This window comes from Andrographis paniculata, unplaced genomic scaffold (assembly GCF_009805555.1).
Source record: "Andrographis paniculata isolate CXL003 unplaced genomic scaffold, ASM980555v1 Contig35END, whole genome shotgun sequence".
NCBI classification, from domain to species: domain Eukaryota; kingdom Viridiplantae; phylum Streptophyta; class Magnoliopsida; order Lamiales; family Acanthaceae; genus Andrographis; species Andrographis paniculata.
In genome coordinates, this window is record NW_026137568.1 from 1,495,690 (window position 1) to 1,517,001 (window position 21,312).

The following is a 21,312-nucleotide window of genomic DNA, read 5'->3' on the forward strand; positions in this document are numbered from 1 at the left end:
AGATTCGGGAATCATGAAATCCTATGTCACAGGTAATTTTTGGTATTGTCTATCTTGTAGATAATGAGACATTGAAAATTGTAAGTAGAGGAATGATTCGAATCAGAACACCGAATGGTGAGGAGTGGAGATTGAATGACGTGAGCCATGTTTTGGGTCTGAAACGGAATCTGATTTCCGTTGAACAATTGGATGAGGCAGGTTAATCGACAGTTTTTTAAACTCAGTCGTGGAAGGTAACATAAGGATCCATTGTGGTGGTCCAACAGAGAAGAGATGGAACTTTCTACATGACGAAAACCATGCAATACAGAATCAGTTCCGTGGCCATAAATAATGACAAAAATTTATGGCATTCTCGTCTCGGACACATGAGCGAGATGGAGATAGGGAAGCTCATGTCAAAGGGAAGATTGTCAGGTCTCAAGTCCGTCGATATTGGAGTATGCGAGGACTGTATCTTTGGGAAGCAACTAAAGGTGGCGTTCTCAAAGGGTGTAAGAGACTTGGAAAAGAAAAACTTGGAGTTGGTTCATACGGACCTGCGGGAACTAACTTTTGTATCGACCCTTGGAGGCTCATAGTACTACCCCATGGTCATTGACGACGCTACAAGGAAGGTATGAGTATATTTCCTTAAGTGTAATTATGATGCTTTTGATACCTTTAGGAGGTGGAAAGCACGTGCAGTGAGAGTAGTGAGCCGATTTATGAGCAATCTTGAAAGATAATCTAAGATGGTGACCTTAGATGAATTGAGGTTGTATTCAACCTCAATGGGTCTATATGAGTGAAGAATGAGGTTTGACGTTGTCATTGCAAATTAAGTAAAATGTTGAAGTGGAAGATGAAATCAGTCTTCGAGTGGGAGATTGTTGAGATATGAAGCCTAATTATATCCTAAAATCTAGGGATATGATTTAGATATGATTTGGATATAATATCCGAGATTTGGAGATATGGTTTGGATGTTATTATCATAGGCATTGGCTATAAATATCCATGTATTTTTACTTTGACATGTGCCTGCGTACTTTATAGTAGAATTTCTGGTTTGGCAGCGCCCCAGACGTAGATCATTATGATCGAACTGGGTTACCAAATTCTTGTGTTCTTTTGTTTTCGTTATTTCATCTTGATTTTCTAGAAATTTCCGTAACAAAAATAATAGTAATATAAATTATTATTGATGTGTATCTATCCAAATGGAAAGAGTATATTTTTACTAATAATTGTGTGAATTAATGATAATATCTTTTATTTGAAATAAAAAATAAATTTATTTTAGTTTTGAATTGAGATTCGAATTTTAAATAATGAAATTTTAAATTAAAATAATTGTTAATATAATATTAGTAAATATTAATATCATAATTTAAACATGAAATTAATTTTGGGGGTGTTTGGCAAATAGCTTTTTGAAGAGCTTTTAGCTTATTGAACAACTTTAGCTGTTTGATCAATCAAAAAATTAATTTAGGTGTTTGATAAATTAGCTTTTTGGATCCAAAAAGCTAATTTTTGAAAAGCTAACTTACCCAGCGTTTTGAAATAGTTTTTTCTGTAAAAAATTTTTGTTTCCTTATATGCCCTTAAAATTTTATTATACATTTTACGCAAATAAATATATTTTGATTATTTATTAATTATATTAGAATATTTTATTATATTATAATTCTACTTTTATAAATTTAAAATAATTAATTTTTATATAAAAATTATTTTAATTAGGAAATATATAAATTTATTAAAATCAACATAAATAAAAAATATAAATATGAATAATTTATTTTTTTTATTAAAATTACATTATATAGATTTTATACTAAAAATAAATTAAATTTATTGAAATTATAAATATAATGAACTAATCGATAACTAACATAACAAATATATACACGAAAAATTTATTATTTTATATTTTACATCATTTTCAATAAAAAAAATTATTTATATATTTTAATAAAAATATATTATTTTTTAAATCTAACTGTAATAAAAATAAATACTTTTATAACACTTTTACAATTTTCAATAACTAATAACAAAAACTTTTAAACATCTTGAACTCAAAAAAAACATAATTGAATATATTAGAAACAAAAATAAAATAAAAATGTCCTCAATTGTCATTTTACGTATAAACAGCTAATATCAAACAGTTGTTTTACCAAACATTTTAATATAAACAGCTAATCGAATCAGCTAGTCAAACCAGCTAATTGAATCAGATAACAGCTAACCGCCAAACACGCCTTGATAATATTTGTGTTGAATATTTATGCTATTTTCTTAGTGCAGAGACTATTTTTAATATAAAAGTGAGTTGATAAAAAAATAATGATATTATGTAAATTTTATTAAAAGATTTAATAAAAATATATTGAATTGGTAAATAAAAAATATGTATATATATATATATATTTTCACATATTATACTCTCTCCTTCTAATTAGAAAGTATAAATATTTCTATTTTAAATTGTTTAATTACAAATTAATATTTTATTAAATATTTTATTTTTTTACATAATATCATTATTTTTACTCTAAAGGACAAAGATAAAAATATCATTACACTACTTTTATTATTATTTCTTAAACACTGCGCTAAAAGTAAATATTTACTTTGGAAGTGAACTGAGGGAGTATTACCGTTGTCATTTTTGTCCGTCTTAGGTTTCATGTCATTTGTTTTTTTGAAAAGAAATTAATTATTTTAATTATATTTTAAATTTTATAAATTATAATTTTTTATCCTTAGTTTGACTAATTAATTATTTTAATCTTAATATATAATTATTTGTATTGTATTTCCATTTGCTAATTATACATTTTACAAATTTTTGTGTCTATAATAACTGTAATATTGTATGTGAGACGGGAGAGTTACAAATCGATTATTATTTATTAAAATATGACTAATTGTTGTATTCGAAATTTTGCTTCCGGACGGCCGTATGTATTAGGCTTGTTGGACGAGTGAAAATATGAATTTCTGGGCTAACTCCAAAAAGTCTTCATATTAGTCTCGTGCATGTTGGATACACAAGGGTGAGTTTAATTGTTAGCTTTTACACCTGATTTTACTATTTTAATTTTTTTTTTTTTTAAAAATATCAAATCAAACACTCAATTTTTATTTATTTTTTTATACTAAAATTTAATTTTACATTCAAAATATCACATCAACACATATTTATATCACATCAAAATTCAAAATTTTACTATTCAAAATCAAAACTCAAAACTAAAATCTTACAAGTAAACACACCAAATAAGACAAAAATTAAAAGAGAGCAAAAATTGACTAATTTCAGCATAAATGAAAGAAAAACAAGACGAATTTACATGAATTAAAAGAATAAATAAAATGAGAATAAAAGAAAATAAGAACAAAAAAAAAAAAAAAGATGCAAGATGATTGAATAGTAAAAATTTTGAGTTGAGATTTAAATAGTAAAAATTTTAAATTTGAATAGTTGTACGATGTGATATAAATAAGTGTTGATGTGTTGTTTTGAATGTAAAATTGATTTTTAGTATAATATAAAAAATGAAAAATAGATTGTTTGATTTAATATTTTTTGGAGAAAAAAATAGAATGAATAGTGTAAATCCAATTCAATCCCCTCAACAAACGCACCCGTGTGTGTTCTCTTCTTCTCCCCCCTTTACACCTTTTTGAAATGTCACTTAAGTACTTCATCAAATTTTATCTTATATAACTATTTTTATTAATTTCATTTAAAATTGTCACATAACTCTTCCATTATTTTTATTACTATTCATCGTAAACTTTTTCCGTCGTGAATAAACTTCATTTAAACTTCCTCGATATGGCTTTTGGCTTTGGGTCTTTTCTTCTCCATTCCTTTGTCTTGCCTAATAGGCGGACCATTTTTTGGCCTTAATCTTGGGCTTATACTCCAATGCGATAGAATTTGTCGTTGAAGTAAAATTTACATATCAGTTCTACTTGAAGAGAATTTAATTTTATAAGCATCCATTGGTCTATTATCTTCCTCGGGCGTAGCCCTCCGTTAATCCGACCGGTTTTTCGACAATCCGGCCTTTCATCAAATGGCCGTTTTCTTTTTGATTTTTTCAATGATTCTTTCAAAATCAGCTTGATTCTTCTGCGATTCTTCCGACATTATAATGATTCTTTTGACCGGTGATAATAATAATAAAATTATAAATAAATGAAAATTTTCACATTAAACAGGCTATGCATGAGTTTAACAGCAAGAGTATAATAAATATATATATATTTGATTTAATTTGATTTTTTTTTTCTTTTTGAGATCTCATTTGAAAATTACAAGTGAACACAACTCAAGTCTTCAAATTTTCGAAAAATTTGGAAGTAATTAATTAAGTATATATTGTGATATTTCTTTTAAAGAATAAAAAATTTGTTGTAATGTTTTTCTAAATATATATAAGATTACGGAGATAAAAAGATCAATTCGGATCTCATATTTGATTTTTGTCCCACTGTATTATATTGAATTATATCATTTATTGTCAAAGCCTTACAAATATATTTTTGCCAATACATTTTGGGTGTGTTTGTTTGGGGGATTGGATTGAATTTACACTGTTCATCCAATTTTTTTCCCCCAAAAAACATCAAATCAAACACCTATTTTTTATTTTTCATATTATACTAAAAATCAATTTTACATTCAAAACATCACATCAACACCTATTTATATTACATTATACGATTATTCAAATTCAAAATTTTTATTATTCAAATCCCTAACTCAAATATAAAGATCATTGTATATTACAAATATATTTAAATTTATATCTATTTATATCAATCTCATTGCATTAATTTACTCATAATTCTCTATCTTCAAAACTCATACATATCAATATCATTATTATATTAATTTACTCGACATCACCAAAATAATTATTTACTAAAATATAATACTGCCTCCGTCCCTAGTATTTTGGACACGAAATTTAAAAAATATTAATTTTATATTGGTAGTGGGTAAAAAAGTAATGATAAATAATTTTTTTGTCCTTGTAACTATATTAGTATAAAAAGTAGTGGCAATTGTGTAATAATAATAATAAAATAGAGATAGTTTTACGATGATATAATTATTTATGAAAATAAAACTATTATTTTGGAATGAACAAAAATAATAAACAAAATTATTATATTAGGACGGAGAATATACATTAAAAATAAACTAAGGGTGTGTTTGTTTGGGGGTTTGGATTTTGAGTTGGGATTTGAATAGTAAAAATTTTGAATTTGAATCGTTGTATGATGTGATATAAATAGGGTTTGATGTGATGTTTTGAATGTAAAATTGATTTTTAGTATAATATAAAAAATGAAAATTAGGTGTTTGATTTGATATTTTTGGGGGGAAAAAATTGGATGAATAGTGGAAATCCACCAAAATCCTTCAAACAAACACACCCTGAGTACATTTGGAACGGATGAAGAGACGCTAAAATATCTTACTTTGCTCGTAACAAAAATATCCAAAAAGTACAAAAAAATAAAAATAAACTGACTACAAATAATTGCTTATAATTCACAAATGAAATAGTTCAAAAATCTGCATCATATTTATTCATAATTTTAAAACTGTACAAGACTTTTTTATTTTTTAAAAAATATCGAACAAAATCCCCAAAAAAACATTCATGCAACTCTCCTATGTCTCGGAGGATTCTGTACAATATTTTATAAAATCATTAAAACCTTATACAATTTTTAAAATCATAATAGAAAATGATACAGACTTTTTAAACTAAGTTCACATATTATAAGCAATTTTGCCAAAATAAAATAAATACCTTAAGCTTTCCTGCTCCTTTCGCCTACATCTAATGTCCAAAGATCCGATTTTTTTTCACCGTTCCAAAGCTGTTCCAATGACATAGTAATGCAGTTTCTCGCTACGATCCGAGCCCGATCGAGCTCGAATCAGATTCTCGGACATGTATGCATGTCTTAAAATCGCCGATGTCCGAAAAGCATTACAAATCCATACCGTCCAATCCGTTCGAGGAAACGGGTCCGAGCCCGTCGTCAGCAATAGTTGCCAGAACCCGGAACTCCCTCCACCTATCCTCGATCCATCTAACGGCGTAAACTGCGTATCGGATAACGACACCGACCTGAATTTTCGACGAATCCTCTCCCAAGAAAGTCGGATTCTCCCCCGGAACATAATTGTAGTTCGGCATCAGCTGGTTCGACAAGTAAACGCAGTTCATCGGCCCCGACCTGATAAAAACGCCCCGTAAATTCATCTTGTGGACAACCCCTGTCATGACCTCGCCCGCCACGGGTAGAAAGAGCCGACAACGAAACTCGATGGGAAAAAGAATGAAGTCCGAACAGAACTTGTTGTCTCCCTGGCCTATGCTGATTAATTTCGTCACTGAAAGAAAGTAACCGTATTCACAGGCTTTATTGTTCAACAGCTGCTTCAGAAGAGCATTGGCTAGAACGCTTGCGAGAACCTCCCGGTTCTTCTGCTGGGAGCTCACGGGAATCCCGACTCTTCGGATAAATACAATTTCGCGCAGCATGGCAGTAATCTGAGAACGATGAAATCAGAGATTTAGAATTTCGTAGAGAATGTAGATTTTACAGAATTCAAAATTTGAGCAGTGGGTAAATAAATGTGTCGATTTGAAGAAAAGTTTGATCCGAAAACGAAAGACGAAATCACAGATTTAGAACCTCGATTTTACATAATCCCAAATTTGAGCAGCAGCTAAGTAAATGTGTTATCGAAGAAAATTTTGATCTGAAAACGAAAGACGAAAACACAGATTTAGAACCTCGATTTTACAGAATCCCAAATTTGAGCAGTGCGTAAGTAAATGTGTCGATTTGAAGAAAAGTTTGATCCGAAAACGAAAGATGAAATCACAGACTTAGAACCTCGATTTTACAGAATCCCAAATTTGAGCAGCAGCTAAGTAAATGTGTTATCGAAGAAAACTTTGATCTGAAAACGAAAGATAAAAACACAGATTTAGAACCTCGATTTTACGGAATCCCAAATTTGAGCAATGGGTAAGTAAATGTGTCGATTTGAAGAAAAGTTTGATCCGAAAACGAAAGACGAAATCACAGATTTAGACTCGATTTTACAGAATCTCAAATTTGAGCAGCAGCTAAGTAAATGTGTTATCGAAGAAAACTTTAATCTGAAAATGAAAGACGAAAACACAGATTTAGAACCTCGATTTTACAGAATTCCAAATTTGAGCAGTGGGTAAGTAAATGTGTTATTGAAGAAAACTTTGATCCGAAAAGGAAAGACGAAACCACAGATTTAGAACCTCAAAGAGGATCTGGATTTTACAGATTCCTAAATTTGAGCGGTGGCTAAGTAAATTTGTCGATTGAAAAGATCTTTGATCCGAAAACGAAACACGAAAACACAGATCAGACCCTCAAAGAGGATGTGGATTTTACAGAATCCCAAATTTTAGCAGTGGCTAAGTAAATTTTTCCATTGAAGAAAACTTTGATCCGGAAACAAAAGACAAAAACACAGATTCAGAGCCTCGAGCCTCAACGAAGGATGTGGATTTTACAGAATCCCAAATTTGAGTAGTGGCTAAGTAAATGCAATGATTGAAGAAAACTGATCCGAAAACTCACCTGAAAAGACAAGTGTTGGATCAAAGATGGCAACGGATCGCTACAATGTTCGGAGTCCTAAAGATGTTCCAATGCCTGCAAGGTACTGTTGAGGAAATTGAAAAACCCTACAAAATACCCAAACTCATTTTAGCACTCAAATCTGGAAGCAGAATCAATGCAGTTTCGAAGATTTACAGCTACCGGTGCTGCAGTAAGTGCTTACTGTTAAATTTGAAGCTGAACGATAAGTAAATACACAAGCATCAGTGCATAGCAGGGTTTGAATTTCAATCAGTTATGTATTCCGCCATGAATGCAAGTTCTAAGATACTCAGACCCGTCTACACGCATCAACACCAACAAGATGCAAATTATTGTTCATCAAAGAGAGATTGTTGTATCAAATACCAATCTTTTCGTCTGGAATTACCTATTGTTGTAACAGATGAACAGTTTCGCAACGATACCTAAACAATCCTGTAACTTTTTGGAAAAAAAATTTGAGTTATAGGACAATCGCATAGAAATATTAACAACAATAACTCAATCATTTCAACCTAGCAAAAACTGAAACCTTCAAAATTCACACAGATCCAGTTCCAGATGCACATCTATATCCATACAGCTAGAGAAATTGATATTCAAAAAAAAAAAAAAAAGTATAGATACACTTAAACTAAAAAACATACCGAAATCCCACTCTACTCAGACGAAAATCATCAACCAACGATCGAAAGCGGTAGATAGATCGAGAGAGCAATATCTTAGCCTGCAATGTCTCCGTAGTATTTTGAATTGCTGCAACTTTCCCTTCTGAATATAAAAAGTCCCATTTTCTTCTTCCTTCATTTCTTTTATAATAAATACAGAAATATGTGCAAGTTAGCATTTTTAGGTGGACTGTGCTAACATGCGCACCTGGTAGATAATATCTGACGAACAGACCAACACACAGCCAATTCACCACCGATAAACCTTCCCAAAACCTTCAGATTTCTAACTGTATGAGCCTTGAATACACGGTTACACCTCTCTGTTCCTCCGCGAAATCTTATGAATTTCTGAGTTTCTGAGGCAGTTTTCTTATGCCAATTGATGCGCTTTATGCTGCTGAATGTGCTCTAGCGTCTGAGGATGACGACGGCATTGTCTAGCTATCAGCTTCATCCACAAAACCCCTTGCTGATGGATTCGTTCCAGACATCGGTTTACAAATTCCATGCGGCAGCGGCGTCTCGCCGGTTGTTCAGGTATGGCCCTTCCGTTCCTATCAAACATTGTCTCTTCAGTGCAAAACCGATTTCCAGAGACTTCCGGAGGGATCCGTGTAAACGATTCAATCGTTTGCTTAATAACGAGAAAATCGGATGGAATTTCCCTAGCGGAGCCCTAATTTGCAGTAATAGGGGGATTTCGTCGCGGAGTTCCTGGTTGGATAATTGGAATGCAACCTCGAAGCCTCATGGTAGGAGAAAGCCTCAGGAAGCGATAAACTATCGAAATCGAGGCGATGTATCGAGCTCGGATGCTGAAGAAGGCACCAGTACCAGTACTCGTGGCAGCACAATGGAAAGGATCGTCGAGAAGTTGAAGAAATTCGGGTACATTGAAGATGTTGATGGTGATAAGAACAGGGAGATGAGTGGAATGGTTGAGAAAGGTTCCATTGAAGACATCTTCCGTGTTGAGGAAGGTTTGTTGCCCAACGCCAATGGAGGATTTTCAGAGGAGTTCCCTTTTGGAGATGAGAATGTGGTTGCAGTAGGCAATGGGGAGGTGCGGTTTCCATGGGAGAAGAGTGATGCCAATGTGCCGAAACCGTCGGTCGATAGTCGGAGGAGACGTAGTTTGGCAGAATTGACACTTCCCGAATCGGAGAGGAGACGGCTGACGAATTTGGCTCTCAGGGTGAAGAACAAGACGAAGGTAGGGGGTGGAGGGGTGTCACAAGAGGTTGTGGAGATGATCCGTGAGAAATGGAAGTCGTCCGAGGTTGTTCGGCTGAAGATCGAAGGAGCTCCCGCGCTTAACATGAAACGAATTCACGACATTTTGGAGGTGAGGATTAAGGATTGGTAAGATGTTTTTTTCTTGATTGTTGCTTAAGCTTTAGTGTGTTCTATGGCTTGTTCTTGCTGTTATAACTGTCTTCGAAAAGTTGCAGAGGAGTCTAATGGAATGTGACGGCATTGTATTAGAAAATCCGGGCGCAATCACATAGTTAAATTCGATCTTCAATGTGAAAAGTTTAATGGGCTGTTATTTAGATGTGATGTCGTATTTGTCGATGGCATAAAGATTATAGCTTTTTTGTATATTCTTGGTAATGTTTTCAAGGGGGAAAATTTACGTAGGTTAATGCGATGTTCAATGTGAAAAGTTTAATATGCTGTAATTTAGATGTGTTATCGTATTCTTAGATGGCATTATGTGAATGATGATACACTCATTTCTGTGTTGCGTTATGGTTTTTTTGTATAATCTTGGTAATGTTGTCAACGGAGAAAAGAAATAGACAGAGTGTTCAACCTAACTTGTGATTCATGAGTTAGATCCCGATTAGTTTTGGTATTTTGGTTTATATCGTATTAGTAGATGCCATTATCTGAATGATTATACGCAGGGGGGGGGGGAAGGCAGACAAAGTGTTCAACCTAACTTGTGATTCATGCGCTAGATCCCGATTAGTTTTGGTATTTTGGTTTATAACGTATTTGTAGATGGCATTGTCTGAATGATTATAAGCTCGTAGCCGTGTTGCATTATACTTATTTTGTATGTTCTTGGTAATGTTGTCAAGGGGGAAAAAGTAGACAGAGTGTTCAACCTAACTTGTGATTCATGAGCTAGATCCCGATTAGTTTTGGTATTTCGGGTTGCAATTGCATCTGTTCTTCGCATTAACAGAGCTGAATGGCGAGTTCTCTAGTTATTTGAATTCATGATGAAGATGCAGCTAATATGCCATTTGTTTTCGATTTTGTTCATTAAAACTGTATCTCTGTTGCTTAGAGAAAAACTGGAGGACTGGTTATCTGGAGATCGGGTACTTCAGTTGCACTTTATCGAGGTGCGACCTACGAAGATCCTACAAAAAAATCGAAGAAAAGGGTATTCAAAAGAAATGAAAAACCTCACGAGATCCCTTCCGCCACAGACAAGGATGATCCTCAAGATTCTTCCAAAACGGAACCTATATCGAATACAGAAGCACCGGAAGCTAAAGAACTCAAATCTGATCCAACTGACACCGTTCCTGAAAAGTCGACATCTGAAGTGAGGTACGAAGAAGAAGTAGACGAATTGCTCGATGGCCTAGGCCCAAGATATGAAGATTGGCCGGGAGATGGTCCACTTCCAGTCGATGCTGACTTGCTCCCCGGCATTGTCCCCGGTTTTCAACCTCCCTTTAGATTACTCCCTTACGGCGTTAGATCAACGCTCGCCAGAAAGGAGGAAACTTCTTTGAAAAGGCTTGCTAGAGCACTGCCGCCACATTTCGCGCTAGGTATATGAATTCTTGTGTAAATAAATCATTCGATGATTGAAAGTAAGGTTTTATCAACGATTTCTTGTATTCAGGAAGAAGCCGGCAGCATCAAGGATTGGCCGCAGCCATGATAAAGCTATGGGAAAGAAGTTCGATCGCAAAAGTTGCACTCAAACGCGGCGTTCAGCTAACAACGAGCGAGAGAATGGCAGAGGATCTTAAGGTAAATGCATAAAATCTTCAGTGATCCCTTAGTTCGAACCCTTACAAGAGATTTCGATCTTTTTTTCGTTGCGGACAATGTGCAGAAATTAACCGGGGGAAAATTGCTCTCGAGGAATAAAGACTACCTAGTATTCTACCGAGGGAAGAACTTTTTGTCGCCGGACGTTGCCGAAGCATTGCTGGAAAAAGAGAGACTGGCAAAGGCCTTACAGGACGAGGAAGAACTAGCGCGATCAAGAGCGTCAACATTAGTTACAACGAATGCGGAAGATACTGATGAGTCGGGAATCGCCGGTACACTGAAAGAAACACTGGATGCCGACACCCGATGGGGCAATCAACTGGACGATGACCACAAGGATAAAATGATGCAAGAAGTCGAAATCTTACGGCACGCCAGCATCGTAAGGAAGCTGGAGAATAAACTTAATCTCGTAAGTTGCACCATTTTTTCGAATCTTTATACTGCCCTCACGTTATTGAGCATCGTTCCTATTTGTTCTCCGAACCAGGCTCTAAAAAAGATAACGAAAGCTGAACGCGCCTTGTCTAAGGTGGAGGAGTCTTTAAATCCCGCGGATCGTTCGGAGGAAACCGAAAGCCTCACCGATGAGGAAAGGTTCATGTTCCGAAAGCTCGGTTTACGAATGAAAGCGTTTCTACTTCTTGGTAACACGACGACATCCTTACACTGAATAAAATCGTCGTTTCGCCTTTCGTACAAATTATAATGTGAGACTATATCTTACAGGTCGGCGCGGAGTTTTTGACGGGACAGTAGAGAACATGCACTTGCACTGGAAATATCGAGAACTTGTCAAGATCATCGTCAAGGCTCCGAACATTGAAGAGGTTAAGGATATTGCCCTTGCGCTCGAAGCCGAGAGTGGCGGCGTATTGGTTTCGGTAGATAAGGTGTCAAAAGGATATGCCGTAATAGTTTTCCGGGGAAGGGATTATTCGAGACCTCCGTCGCTTAGGCCGAAGAATCTGTTGACGAAAAGGAAAGCCTTGGCACGATCAATCGAACTTCAAAGGCATCAGGTACGAATAAGAAGAGAATATGGACTTTTTGCATGTTGATCTTTGAATATTAGTTATTATATTAATACGCAGTGTAAATCAAGAAAAAAATACAAAAATATCTCTATTAGTCTCTTATAATACAAATACAATGACATTTGTGGAGTAAATTATACAAATATAATGATATTTTTAATAAAAAAATTGTACCATTCTTATGGGACAGAGGTAGCATTTTATTTGAAAGACAAAATTGTTCGTAACTCACTTATAGTTTAGAAATTGCATGAGGTCCTTTATGTTTCGACAATATTGCACAAAATTCCCTAAAATACGAACTTCTTGTAATTTTTAGAAGATCCTATGTAATGTTTTCTAAAACACGAGAGAATCTCATGCAATTTTTAAAGTATGAAAGAGAATAATGCAAAATTTTCAACTCACGATTTTGTTATGAACAATTTTGCTTATTTTAAAATGCAGTTGTTCGATTTGAATTCGATTGGTATTTTTGTTTTTGTTTTTCGACAGGCACTTTCCGACCATATATCAAAGCTGCAAGCACGAGTGAACCAGCTCAGATCAGAAATTGTATGGCTGTTTTTATGCTACTTTTACATTTCTTTTGTTGTTTTTCTTCGCACATTGCGTTTGCGCCGTTGATGAATGTTCTTGAAATTATTATTCGGCAATTGCAGGAACAAATGGGAGTTGTTCAAGACCGAGGAGACGAAGAACTTTATAACAAACTGGATTCAGCTTATCCATCAGAAGACGAGAACAGCGAGGTTCGTCAATGCTTTCAATTCAATTTTATTAGAGCTGGCAATGGTTGATTCGTGTCGAGTTGACTACTTTAAACGGATTAAATAACCCAACCCTAACCCGACTCGTTTATCATCATGTCGGGTTCGTGTTGATCTGTATATATAACTAAATCGAAATCTTTGATTCAAATTCAATCATTTTTGTCATGTTGTGGTGTTATGTTAGATTTTGTTGTTTATAGTGTAATGTGCACAATCAATTAGATTGAATTATTTAAGATTGACCTTATATTAAATTAATATATGGGTTAATTATATAATCATAATTATTTTACATATGTAATAAATATATTAATTAATATTAATATATTATAATCGGTTTTCGTGTTAGATTCGAGCTGAGAGACTCAACCCTAATCCAACCTATTTATTATCGTATCGGATTCGTGTCAATTTGTATACATAATCGAATTGAAATTTTTTATCCAAATTTAAGTATTTCGTGATGGTCAATTTTTGTCGGCTCTAATTTTTATAGACAACATAACAATTCTCCCTTTGTCCATCAATAGATAGTGTGTAAAGATTATAGTAATACCTATAGGCCCTCGTTTGGTTCGATGAATTTGGATTTGATAATAGATTTTAAATGATTGGATATGGCTTACTTCAAATGCATATATCGAGTGCCGCCTTTTCTTCTTCTCGGCCATTACCTTAACAAGAAATGGAAAAATTCTTCATCTTTTTGCAGGACAAGGAAGACGAAGCTGATGTTATGTCCAATGACAGCGGAACTTACACGGATGATGAAAATGTCGATCTTGTTCATAACGACTATCTGGAAACAGACGATGGTGTTGATGATGGAGGCAATGGCGCTGCGCGTAATGCCGGTCCGGACACAAATTTTCCTTACAACTTCGTATCGGGACCCGGAAATTCCGAAGCTCTATGAAAGGATTAGTTTTCATGGCAAGATCTATCAGGTCTGAACTGAACTGTTATTCTTGAGGAGCGTAGAGCTTTCTGGGTTTACGATTTACGGACATTTACAAAATGTTAATGTTGTCTTCTCTTATTTTTCCTGTTCTCGTTTTAGTTTTCTTTTTTTTTTTTTTTTTTTTTTTTTTTTTTAACTTTTGCCAAAACATCTACTATTATGGGCTATTACCATCTATTTCATAATCATATGTTTGAAACAAAATTTTATTGATAAATCATCCTGTGTTGTGTTGAAGTAAAAGGTAAATGCAACTCTGATTTTAGTAAAATATGGTTTGATGGAGAGTAGATTTGTAATCGTAAAATTAGGTTCAAACTTTCAATGCTTTCGAATTTTATCTGTCACACATGGTTTGTCCAAGTATAATTTGTCTAGTTTGTAGATTATTAAGGGGGTATTTGGCAAATAGTTTTTTAAGAGCTTTTAGCTTATTTGAACAATTTTTAACTGTTTGTCAAAAAAATAATTTAGGTGTTTGGTAAATTAGTTTTTTGGAATAGCTATTTGGATCCAAAAAGCTAATTTACCCGGCTTGCGTTTTGAAATAGTTTTTTCTGTAAAAAAAAATTTATTTCTTATATGCCCTTAAAAATTTATTATGCATTTTACACAAATAAATATATTTTGATTATTTATTAATTATATTAAAATATTTTATTATATTATAGTTTTACTTTTATAAATTTAAAATAATTAATTTTTATATAAAAATTATTTTAATTTTTAAAATATATAAATTTATTAAAATCAATATAAAATAGAAAATATAAATATTAATAATTTATTTTTATATTAAAAGTACATTATATAAATTTTATACTAAAAAATAAATTAAATAAATTAAATTTATTGAAAATTATAAATATAATGAACTAATCGATAACTGACTAAATAAATATATACACTAAAAATTTATTATTTTATATTTTACATCATTTTTAATAGAAAAAATTATTTATATATTTTAATAAAAATATATTTTTTTTAAATCTAATTGTAATAAAAATAAATACTTTTATAACACCTTTACAATTTTCAATAAATAATAACAAAAAATTTTAAACATTCTAAATTAAAAAGAACATAATTGAATATATTAGAAACAAAAATAAAATAGAAATGTCCTCAATTATCATTTTACATATAAACAACTAATATGAAACAGTTGCTTTACCAAATATTTTATTACAAACAACTAATCGAATCAGCTAACAGCTAACAGTTATCAGCTAATTGCCAAACACGCCCTAAGTTTGGTCGGAAGTTTAACCAAAATATATTCGAGTCATTATTACTCTATTCGTTCGTCAAATTTATTCTCATTTTTTTTTTGTCCATCCGTTAAGCTTATCCTATTACTATATTTGAAAAAGTAAAAAAATCAATATTTATTATATTATCTCTTTGTTCTAACTCCTAACTAAATTTTCAAAAATATTTTCAACTATATTTTTTTATTTTTCTATTTTTTAATAAAATATTTATTTTTCTTAATCTATGTGTCAAGCCCAAATGAGCTAAATATTGGCCGGATGGAATATTTTTTACTCTCCATTGTCTCACATTGAGTTTAGTAAATTTTTGTACAATGATAAATTTGTATGGACAAATGTATAAGGTTTCTGCTTCACCAAGCTGCATTCAGGCTTGTTCATTCCAAGGACTTTCATGTAATGTTCTTTGTGTTTCAAATTTTATAACTTTGGATAAAAAAGCCTCTTAAATTGTTACTTGGTGTGATTAATTTTGCTAGCATAATTTTGCATGTTATATATTACTCCTTCCGTCCAACTAGAAAATATACATATTTCTATTTTGAAACGTCCAATTACAAAGTAAATATTTCATTTAATACCTCACTTTTTCCACAAATACCCTTACTTTACATCACATCGTTACTTTTACCCCAAAAAGCAAAGACAAAAATGTCATTTTACTACTTTTAACTATCCACTATAATTAAAATACTATTATTTCTTAAACATCGTGCCAAAAATAAATGTTTAATTTGTGTGTGGACGGAAGGAGTATTACTCTTTGGTTTGAGTTCTTTTTCGTATATTTAAAAAATAGTAATTACGAGTTCCTATATAATAAAGTAAAAAGCATGAGTTGTCATGAAGTTGATCTAGCTAACATAATTTTGCAAAAACTCAGTGCAAATTTCAGACTAAAACAGATAAAGATAAATACAGTCCGAAAATTCAATTTAAGTATAGACTGTTTTGGATCAGACACGGCTAATTGATCAAAACATTTGAAGTATAAATACTTATTAAATATAATTATATATTTAATGTCTAATTTTTTTATTATCAATAAAATAGGAGTATTATATTATCATAATTATATTTATTTAGATTAATATAATAATTTTTTATAAAAAAAATTACATAAATTATATTTAAAATTAAAGTTGAAATTATTGAGCTGACACAGTCCAATCCAAAATCACTACCCGGCACAAATTTGAAATGAAGTCATACCCAAAAAAACCAAATAGGTCCAAAATTGCATTTCTATTTCAAAACAGATCATATTTGAACCTAAATTTTGATTCAATTTGGAATTGGATAATTGGGCCATGCTGGTCTAAGCACAAAAACCTGGTGCGTTCGTTTAAAGGATTTTGCAAAAATCTTTTTATTTATTAAAATTTTTCTCCAAAAATATCAAATCAATTACCAAATTTTCAATTTTTATATTATACTAAAATTAATTTTTTAATTTTTATACTAAAAATTAATTTTTCATTTAAAACATCGTATCAACATTTATTTTTATCACATCATACTACTATTACAATTCAAAATTTTTACTATTTAAATCTCAATTCAAAATCCAAATCTCCGGCTCACATCCACCCGTGTTGACTGTGATTGCGTTGACCATTCTCTACAATATGTATATATATACATATAATATCCATGTAGTCAAATTATACAAGGTACATACATCACTATAGTCAAACAATACATATATATATTATTATTATTGTCAAACGTCGAAACATATTTTACACACGCATTGACGTTTGCATATGCCATTTTCTCAAGTAATAAAAAGGCAGCCTTATTTTCGATCCCATGATCCAAAGAATGATAAAATTAAAAATCACAAAATATGGATAAGCAAGTGTTCCAACTCTCCTCAAGTCTTCAAGAACCTGTCCCCAACCCCAACCCGATCCGCGGTATTACATACTCAGAAGAATAATGTTGCCAAGAGGAAGTCACTCGCCACGCAATGTCTCCGGCGGGAACATCACACGCAATGCACCAGACATCACTCGCCACGCAATGTCTCCGGCGGGAACATCGCAAATACTACCAAGCTTTGCATAAATTGCTGCCTACCAATACAGATTTATGCTTCCGCTCACTAAAGTTTTTAAATTTTTTTATTGTCGCTTTATTATATACTTCTATTTAAAAATAAATATTATATTAGAAGCTGGACGAACAAAATACAAATTTTCTTTTTCCAAAACTTTGCACCAAACATGGTTTAAATTCAAAACCCTAAGCAAGATTTCACAATCCAAACACAGAACAATAATAATAATAAAAACTTCTAATAGGAGTATAATATTTGTGAAGAAAAATAAATATCTAATATAATAAATTTTTTAAAAAATACTATTAATGAATAATACCAAAATTATATATATATAATGAGAGCCGAAGTTGTTAATTAACACAAAATCACATAGCACTTGTTTGCATATTTATAAGGTAAAATCTTAACTATTGTTTGAAAGAAATATTTTTTTATAAGAAATACAACTAGTTGAGAGTGAACATAGGACCAGTCCTGGTTGGATAATCTCTTCCAAAATCTTTCAATTTCACTTAGACACATATGAATCGACAAAATATCACATTCAAACTATTATTCAAATCAAAACAAAAACTTATCATCGCTCAAAAAATCGATTTACAGGGTGAAAAGAATTCAATTCTAGAGACTTCCAGTCGAGGAAATCCGAGAGCTCCAACAATACAAGGTAGCATTGGAGAGGAAACAAGTCGAAATAAAATCCACAACAGACATTACCAGCAATTCGATCGAAAGAGCTCAGATCAAGTTGCAAATAACTAATCCGGCCTCGGGTATAGATTCTATGTTACAAGTCCTAAAGTGTATGAAAAACACCGAAACTACGGCAACTTCTATTCGATCAAAATTTTCCAACCACGAATTTTTAGCAGCAACACTAGACTTTGAAACTAAGGTACAAAGCTATTCTACAATGCTGTGCTCTTACACAAACATAATATAAATCCAGATAAATATTAATAAAAAAATACAAATATACACAGACATTAATATAATATATACATTATCCACTCATAAAAAGTCAATCATTCAACACAATATATTATTTTTTATATTACTAACACAGTTTCCAATACCACACAAAACAAATCAATTTATTTAAAAATGTGAGTGGACAGACTGAATATAAATCAAAATTTCGAATTTGTAGATAAAAACAGCAGCAGAGGTGGAGAAGGCAGTGCAGATGAAATTATTTGAAGTCGAAAGGAAATTCAGAAACCGACAGACGTAAAGTAGACAAAAAAAGAAAAAAAAAAGAAGCAATGCATATTTTTGTTAAGGGAACTCGAAGAGAATATAGCAAAGTGCCTAAAAATTTAAATCACATTTGCTAGATAACTCTATGTAAACATAAATATTAAACCAACAAAAATGGATGCGAAGCTTCTCATAAATAACTCAAAACATAGTTGAAAATCCACATGATTTGAATAAGACGTTAAAACTAAAGTAAGGATAATTTGAGAAACGGGACAATTGGGAGTTCGAAAGATGAATTCTCACTTGAGAGGAATGAACCTGGAAGAGTGTGTAGCACCAATACCAGGTCGGCCGTGCTTGACGGGCTTGTATGAGATGGAGAACTCGGCTAAGTAGTGCCCGATCATTTCGGGTTTGATTTCAACTGGATTGAAGGTCTTTCCGTTGTACACGCCGAGGACACTTCCAATCATCTCGGGAACTATGATCATGTTGCGTAGATGGGTTCTGACTAGGGCGGGCTTCTCACCTGGTGGAGCTTCTCGTTTCTGTAGAAGAAATGATAAAAAGGTCAATGAGAAAACGAGATGCAAAGTCCATGAAAAATTAACCATAGCTGCAACAAAATAAAGCTCCATTTCTTTTATCTGAGGCTTATAATGAAAGTACACAAAATTGAAATCAAAATCAGAAATGTCGCCATTCGGTAATAAATTGAGTTCAGTTGATAATTTGTTATATTGCACTTCTTCGACACTTTCTAGAAATTCAGATAAGTTGATACATGTGGAAAAGAATCAATAGACATTAAGGGTGTGTAAGTTTATAACATTTTAACAAATTTCTACTATTCATAAAAAATTTTCTTCCCAAAAACATCAAATCATACACCTATTTTTCAAAGTTTTTATACTATACTAAAAATTAATTTTACATTCAAAACATCGCATCAATACCTATTTATATCACATCATATAACTATTCAAACTCAATTTTTTTACTATTCAAATCTCAAATCAAAGTCCAAAATTCTAAACAAACACACCCTAAAACACTTCAGAATTTGCTCAAACAACACCAGATTCAAAATAAAAGCAGGTTCAAGAAAATTAAACATTTTAACCAAAAACAGAATATAAAACCAGGCTAAAGGACAAACTAATTCGACAACTCACCGCCTTGCGCAGCTTCTTGATCAAAGCCATCGGCTTCCTCTTCAAACCTCTCTGAAACCTGTGCATTGCATCTTGAACATGTAAAGCCCAGAAAGTATCGCCGAATACACGGGACAGATATACTTTTATAATTAATATATTGGAGTAACAACGGAAAATATTTCATATTTCTACCATCATATTACTAAATTAATGGTCCTATTGCATTCATATTTATGTAAGTAATCAAAAACTGAACCCATTGAATTCCACAAAAATGTTGCCCTATACATATCCATAATAAATATCTATAAACAATCAAAACTTTGTTTGTTGTCCTCTCATTCCATGTTTACACTATGCTCCCAACCTTTTCATCTCAAACATTTCCCAAAATTTTTTCAAGTTGCGACTGTTTATAATCTTGGGCCTCTTAAATATTTAATATATATACTGGGGTATAATTTTTTTAAAAAAACTACGGATTACATAATATAATCTTCGGTCTCTTGAATATTTAATATATATTTTAAATTTATTTTTAATCAAATATGGATTACATCATAATCAACCACTAAACAATATCTCATCCTAATTTCCAAACAGTAATGTCGAACTTCCAATCACAATTTCACCGGAAAAAAAAGGCCACAAATTCATGATCAGGGGCTAAACAACAAATAAAAAGTAGCACAAACAATCAAATGTCTGGTCAAAATACTCATTGAAATTCATTTAAAAAAATAAAAAAACATGTTAAGCTATCATTGATCCATAACTTCAACAAACATCATTTTCACTATTAATCTTGAATAACAATAACGGTGAAATCCAGAATAACCTAAATTGATAGGGAAACCAATTAACTAACGTATTAGATATAAAATTCATCCAATTAAGTGATTAGAGCCAAACAAATAAATCTTAACCGCGTCGGAAAAAGTTCAAAAACACAACTCACCTTCTTCTGGCGCGAGCATTGAAGAGCTTCACGAGCTCATCAGTGGACATATCGAGGAGTGCATCGAGGTCAACACCCCTAAAGCTGAACTTCTTGAACGTTCTTTTCTTCGGCTGCGCCGCCGCCACCTCTGTTTCGACATCCGCCTGAAATTCTATCCAAAATCAGTGACCGAATCCAGACAACGCGACTAAATATATAAACCTGAGAGCGTGCCGGAAACCAATTACCATGGTTGCTTGTCGGAATTACTGTGTTGCAGAACGCTGCAACCAAATCTGAGCTCCGGCCGCGGCTAGGGTTTCTGTTGGTGTGCAGACCAAGAAAGATGGAGAGGAAGATATATATATATATGGCAAGGGTTTAGGGTGGAGAATTGGTAATTGGGCTCGGCCCAATAATTTTTCTTTAAGAAGAAGCCCAATAAAAAATCAACAATATCATGTTATTCAAAATAAAAAAACATTCTGGCGTTGGGTACATAAAATTGATAGCAGAAG

At 32.4% G+C, this 21,312-nt stretch overlaps 3 protein-coding genes and 1 pseudogene across 12 annotated transcripts; 2 read left to right on the forward strand and 2 right to left on the reverse strand.

Annotated features, from left to right (window-relative positions):
- Positions 1-5,478: 5,478 nt before the first annotated feature.
- LOC127249122 (DNA-directed RNA polymerase V subunit 7-like) lies at positions 5,479-8,479 on the reverse strand. Of its 10 annotated transcripts, XM_051271776.1 has the most exons (7): positions 8,334-8,478; positions 8,075-8,127; positions 7,868-7,985; positions 7,663-7,769; positions 6,934-7,000; positions 6,730-6,796; positions 5,479-6,584 (listed from the first exon to the last, which is right to left on the reverse strand). In XM_051271776.1, exon 7 carries the CDS (start codon positions 6,573-6,575, stop codon positions 6,018-6,020), a length of 558 nt encoding a protein of 185 aa, XP_051127733.1. In that variant the 5' UTR covers positions 6,576-6,584; positions 6,730-6,796; positions 6,934-7,000; positions 7,663-7,769; positions 7,868-7,985; positions 8,075-8,127; positions 8,334-8,478; the 3' UTR covers positions 5,479-6,017. The 10 variants fall into 10 exon arrangements, with proteins under 10 accessions (XP_051127733.1, XP_051127731.1, XP_051127727.1 ...); XM_051271774.1 differs by lacking the exon at positions 6,730-6,796; XM_051271770.1 differs by lacking the exons at positions 6,730-6,796; positions 6,934-7,000 and having other exon boundaries at positions 8,075-8,121; positions 8,334-8,477.
- Positions 8,480-8,590: 111 nt separating this feature from the next.
- On the forward strand, positions 8,591-14,250 carry LOC127249120 (CRM-domain containing factor CFM3A, chloroplastic/mitochondrial-like). Its single transcript, XM_051271767.1, has 9 exons — positions 8,591-9,702; positions 10,657-11,152; positions 11,227-11,357; positions 11,443-11,793; positions 11,872-12,028; positions 12,111-12,403; positions 12,914-12,973; positions 13,081-13,170; positions 13,904-14,250. The coding sequence occupies exons 1-9, from the start codon at positions 8,779-8,781 to the stop codon at positions 14,105-14,107; spliced, it is 2,706 nt and encodes a 901-aa protein (XP_051127724.1). The 5' UTR covers positions 8,591-8,778; the 3' UTR covers positions 14,108-14,250.
- Positions 14,251-17,182: 2,932 nt separating this feature from the next.
- On the forward strand, positions 17,183-18,762 carry LOC127249041 (uncharacterized; annotated as a pseudogene).
- A 92-nt stretch (positions 18,763-18,854) lies between these two features.
- On the reverse strand, positions 18,855-21,193 carry LOC127249098 (40S ribosomal protein S15). Its single transcript, XM_051271732.1, has 4 exons — positions 21,043-21,193; positions 20,813-20,958; positions 19,873-19,930; positions 18,855-19,245 (listed from the first exon to the last, which is right to left on the reverse strand). Exons 1-4 carry the CDS (start codon positions 21,043-21,045, stop codon positions 18,997-18,999), a joined length of 456 nt encoding a protein of 151 aa, XP_051127689.1. The 5' UTR covers positions 21,046-21,193; the 3' UTR covers positions 18,855-18,996.
- Between the last annotated feature and the right edge of the window lie 119 nt (positions 21,194-21,312).

Coding starts and splice junctions, on each gene's coding strand:
- LOC127249098 (XM_051271732.1), bottom strand. Junction 19,931..20,812: donor AATGCTCGCGCCAGAAGAAG/GTGAGTTGTGTT, acceptor TGCAATGCACAG/GTTTCAGAGAGGTTTGAAGA. Junction 19,246..19,872: donor TCAAGAAGCTGCGCAAGGCG/GTGAGTTGTCGA, acceptor TTTCTTCTACAG/AAACGAGAAGCTCCACCAGG.
- LOC127249120 (XM_051271767.1), top strand. CDS start 8,779: ATGACGACGGCATTGTCTAGCTATCAGCTTCATCCACAAAACCCCTTG. Junction 9,703..10,656: donor GAATTCACGACATTTTGGAG/GTGAGGATTAAG, acceptor TCTGTTGCTTAG/AGAAAAACTGGAGGACTGGT. Junction 11,794..11,871: donor TGGAGAATAAACTTAATCTC/GTAAGTTGCACC, acceptor TCTCCGAACCAG/GCTCTAAAAAAGATAACGAA.
- LOC127249122 (XM_051271768.1), bottom strand. CDS start 6,575: ATGCTGCGCGAAATTGTATTTATCCGAAGAGTCGGGATTCCCGTGAGC.